At 61.6% G+C, this 4753-nt stretch overlaps 1 protein-coding gene across 1 annotated transcript in view; it reads left to right on the top strand.

Moving 5' to 3' along the window:
- Positions 1 to 4753, top strand: part of NR5A1 (nuclear receptor subfamily 5 group A member 1) — a 23041-nt gene that overhangs the window by 903 nt on the left and 17385 nt on the right. The window contains exons 2-4 of the mRNA XM_039861457.1: positions 627 to 743; positions 842 to 983; positions 3012 to 3637. Coding sequence (XP_039717391.1) covers positions 642 to 743; positions 842 to 983; positions 3012 to 3637 — 870 coding nt within the window. The 5' untranslated portion in view covers positions 627 to 641. The remainder of the gene's footprint in view (positions 1 to 626; positions 744 to 841; positions 984 to 3011; positions 3638 to 4753) is intronic.

Here is a 4753-nt window from a genome sequence, read left to right as displayed (position 1 = left end):
CTCTCTCTCTCTCTCTCTCTCTCTCTCCCTCGTCTCCCTCGTCTCCCCAGGTTTTTTCTGACTCGGCATCACTGGGTCTCTGTCACTCGGCTTCTCATGTCCGTCGCCCCGGGGTCCTCTCCGCGTTAGGCAGCGCCGGTCCGTGTCTGTCTGTCTCCCGGTCTCTCGGTGTCTCCCCGACTCTGTCTCTGTGCACCTCGTCCCTGTCGGACCCCAGGACCCTCGGACCCCTCTCCGCCCGGGTTCACTGGCATCTCCGCCGCGGCCGAGTCCATCTCGTTTTCTCAGAATCGGGGTTTTGTTCTCCAACGAACGAATCGGATCGAAGCGCATCGAATCCGAGGGTCCAGGCTGCAGCCTGGCGGGGGCAGCGCGGGAGGAGCCCCCGGGAGGGGCGGGGAGCGCAGGGCGGGCGCGGGGACCAGGCCGGAGAGGCCGCCGGCCGGGCAGGGTGCTCGAATGGGTGGCCCGCCTCGGGCGGCCTCGCCCAGGGCGCTGTCCTGGGGGCCACGGGCGCGGCACGAGGAGGGCGCCGCGCGGCCGCCGGGCTGCGCGACCCCCGGGGCCTAGGTCTGCGGAGCTGCCAGTCGCCGTCCCGCCGGCGCTGACCCCTCCTCCCTCCGCAGGCGGACGCAGCGGGCATGGAGTATTCGTACGACGAGGACCTGGACGAGCTGTGCCCCGTGTGCGGGGACAAGGTGTCGGGCTACCACTACGGGCTGCTCACGTGCGAGAGCTGCAAGGTGAGCGGGCGGCGGGCCGGCGGGGGGTCGTGGGGCAGAGCCCTGCCCGGGGGTAGAAACGAGGCGGCTCCTCCCGCGCTGACTCCCCTCTCCCCCAGGGCTTCTTCAAGCGCACGGTGCAGAACAACAAGCACTACACGTGCACCGAGAGCCAGAGCTGCAAGATCGACAAGACGCAGCGCAAGCGCTGTCCCTTCTGTCGTTTCCAGAAGTGCCTGACGGTGGGGATGCGCCTGGAAGGTGCGCGCGCCGCGCGGCCGGCCTCCGACCCCGGGCCTCCCACAGGGAGCGGGGTGCGGTGAGACCAGAGTTGAGGGAGGGCGCCGGGGTGCGGTGAGACCAGAGTTGAGAGAGGGAGCCGCCGGCCTTCTTAAAGTTTCGAGGGACCGGCGATTGGCCCCTCACGTGACAGTGGAGCCGATCTCTGCGGGGGAGGGGTGAGGGATGTCTGCCGGACCAGCCTGGGTTGGGTTGAGAAGTATCTGAGAGTGAACCCCAGGGAGATGAGCCTCTCCCCAGCCCCCGAGGGCGGTGGAGAGCACTGGGCAGAGCCCCGCAGAGCTCCCCACTCTGCCAAACGTTCTGCAACAACCCCACTGACACCCAACACCAGCCAGAGCCAAGGCTTTCAATCCCTTTACTGGAGTTCAAGTCCAAGTGCCACCACTTACAAGCTGGGTGACATTAGGTGAGTTCCTTAACCTCTCTGAGCTGCAGATTTCTCAACTGAAACGTGGGCTCCATTGCAATGCCTTCCTCATCGAGTTAGCGAGGGAATTGTACAAAAAGCTCCTAGTACCGTGCCTGGCACACAGTAAATGCTCAACTGGTTAGCTGTTATTATCATCCTCATTCTTTATGCTAAGATTGTCCACCATCACTGTCTGGCCCCCACGCATCCAGCCCACTCATCTGTTCATCCGCTCTCCCATCCAGAGAATTCACTCAGTTCATTCCCTCCATGGATGAAATTCCTTCCCACCATGTTTTTAGCCGGACCCTGAGAGGGCTGGGGAGCGGGCAGTACTCGCCCCCAGAGAACCCAGGCCCATCCTTGCCTGCCCACCCCAGCCCCCAGCTCTCAGTCCAGAGGGAAGGCAAGACGTTTCAGCAGGAATGACTCAAGCAGTTCGAGGGTGGACAGTCATAGGCTTCTACCCCGCTGGCCCCAGCTGGGCTGTGTGCCGAGCAGGCAGCTGTTGGCTAAAGTTTTTAAACAATGTAAAGGGAGAGCTGAAGACCACAAGTCCTGCCACCTAGAGGAAGGACTCCTGGATGGGAGGTCTCTTGTCCTGTCCCCAGAAGGCAGGTCTCCAGATCCAGGTCCGAGGGGCTGGGAGAACTGGTCGTTGGAAGCCATGGAAACAGCTGGGGGCGGGGGGCTGAGGTTGTGGAGGAGGGCTGCCTGCCCCTGTGACGGGGGGACAACTGCACGGGCCCCCGAGACACATCCCTCTTGCCCTCCTTTCTCCCGGAGCCCAGGATGGGGTCCCATCTGAGTAGGGGCTGGGGCCACACTACAGCGGCAGAGGTGCAGCATTTGGGTCTAGCTGGTGATATATTCTTGGCCAGGCAGAGGGACATCTGGTCAGCAAGGGAGGTCCCTTCCTCCAGCACGGAGCCTGGGCTGGCCCTAAATTCAGCTTCAAATGTGAAGGCAAATTTGAGTCATTTTGTAATAGGGCTTCAACAGAGCCAGCCAGTCAGTCCGTAAGGAGCTGGATACAGGGACCCAGCTCTGAATAAGGCTGTCCAGGGCCCACTTCCTGTCACCATCTCCCCGCCAGAACCTGTGCTGTACCCCTGAACCTATCGCCAAGCCCCCAGGAGCTCTCAGCCTGGGTCATATGGCCATTCAGCAGGATGAGAGTGGGCAAGAGGCAGGACATCTGGAGCAAGGACAGTAAATTCTGCCTGGGTGAATCCAAGAACACTGCATGGAGGTGGTGAACCGAGGATAGGAGAGAAGGGAAGAGTTTGAGGCAGAAGGAATATCAAAGGCAGGAAGAAAGAAAAGAGCCAAGGAAAGGAACAAAGAGATGAGTAAGGCGGAGTGGAAGGCGCACAGGGTCTGATGAGGGACAACCCAGAACGGTGGACGGGGCCTTGAGTGCCAGGCTTAGCAGACGGGCTTCCCCTGCGGGCAGCGGGGGCCGTGAAACGGTCTTGAGCTGGGCAGTAACGCAGGTTGTTTGGGAAAGACCGCGAGTGGGGCGCTATGGAGGCTGGTTCGAAGGGGGCGAGCCTGACCCCCGCCTCTGCCCACAGCTGTGCGTGCTGACCGCATGCGGGGCGGCCGGAACAAGTTTGGGCCCATGTACAAGCGGGACCGGGCCCTGAAGCAGCAGAAGAAGGCACAGATTCGAGCAAATGGCTTCAAACTGGAGACGGGGCCCCCAGTGGGGGTTCCCCCACCGCCCCCTCCCCCGCCGGACTACATGCTGCCCCCTGGCCTGCACGCCCCAGAGCCCAAGGGCTTGGCCTCTGGTCCCCCTGCTGGGCCGCTGAGCGATTTTGGGGCCCCGGCACTGCCCATGGCCATGCCTGGTGCCCATGGGCCCCTGGCCGGCTACCTCTATCCCGCCTTCCCTGGCCGTGCCATCAAGTCCGAGTACCCAGAGCCCTACGCCAGCCCACCGCCGCCCGGGCCACCCTACGGCTACCCAGAGCCCTTCTCCGGAGGGCCTGGCGTGCCGGAGCTCATCCTGCAGTTGCTACAGCTGGAGCCGGATGAGGACCAGGTGCGGGCACGCATCGTGGGCTGCCTGCAGGAACCTGCCAAAGGCCGCCCTGACCAGCCTGCGCCTTTCGGCCTCCTGTGCAGGATGGCTGACCAGACCTTCATCTCCATCGTGGACTGGGCACGCAGGTGCATGGTCTTCAAGGAGCTGGAGGTGAGTCCCTCTTCCCACCTGGCTGGCAGCTGGATCTGGGGTGTCCTCTTGGCTGCCCAAGCCTTAGTCTCGGTTACTCCTTGGATGGGGCCATCCTGTGGCATCGGGCACTATCTGGTGACGGAGAGACACTGAGGAGTGTTCCGGTCCATCGCAGCCTTCCTCGTCTTCCCCCCGCCTCCTCACTCACCCTTCCTCTCTCTCCTTCTCTGTTGCTCGAGTCTATCTCTCACAGCCTCTGCTTCTTTTACCTCTGCCTCTGCTTCTTTCTGTTTCTCTCTCCCCCCATGACGTGCTGTCTCTCTGCTTCTCTGCGTTTCTCCAGCCCTCTCGGTCTGTCTGTTTCTCTCTGGGTCTCTATAGGCACTTATCTCTCTTCCTCTGAGAACCTGGGCTCCCAAAGGTCTAGCTGAGTCCTTGGGAGACTGTCTCGGACTGCCCCAGCCCAATGTCAGGAAGAGGGTCCAACCCATCCTGTCCTCCCATTTGGAGAAGCCACCAATCTCCGCCAGCCTCAAATGTCATAGATAAGTGTCTTAGTATCTCAGTTTGGGATGATTATGGGCCTTCTTCCCAGCTACTTAAAGGATCTTGCCGTCTGTGCCTCTCCTGTAAATGATGGTTGGTTCCATGCATAAGAATGTGTGTCTGCGTGTCTGTGTGTGCAAGGGCAGCTGGGTGGGAGGGTAGATGGGGGATTGCAGGCCCGGCCGCTGATCTTCTAGATGAGGCCGACTTCCTTTCCTGCAAAGTCTTCCACTCCCTGGTTTGAGCAACCTGCAGCTAGAGTAATCAGGCAAATAAGCGTCAGGAGAAACTGAGGCCTGACAAGAAAGAACTTCCCAGTCATCGCCTAGTGGTTTGAAGGGCCAAAGGCCTGGCAGCTGCCCCTCTCGTCCCTGACTCCCTATGATCAGGGTGCTCTGCTAACCTCAGAGACCCCCAAGCTCGGCCAAGGCCCATCCTCCCTGGCCTAGGCCCAGGCCCTCTTTATCCAGGCCGATCGGCGTGTGTCTTTCGCCTGCCCCCCTGGCTGTTCCGGGGCTGGGTGTAAATAGCAGAACCTGCTGCCCTCTCTGCTGGGGCCACTGCAGCCTTGAGCAGCATTGTCAGTGC

This window comes from Pteropus medius, unplaced genomic scaffold (assembly GCF_902729225.1).
Source record: "Pteropus medius unplaced genomic scaffold, Ma_sr-lr_union100, whole genome shotgun sequence".
NCBI classification, from domain to species: Eukaryota; Metazoa; Chordata; class Mammalia; order Chiroptera; family Pteropodidae; genus Pteropus; species Pteropus medius.
The sequence above is the reverse complement of the archived record's forward strand: the minus strand, read 5'-3'. Positions and strand labels throughout refer to the sequence as shown.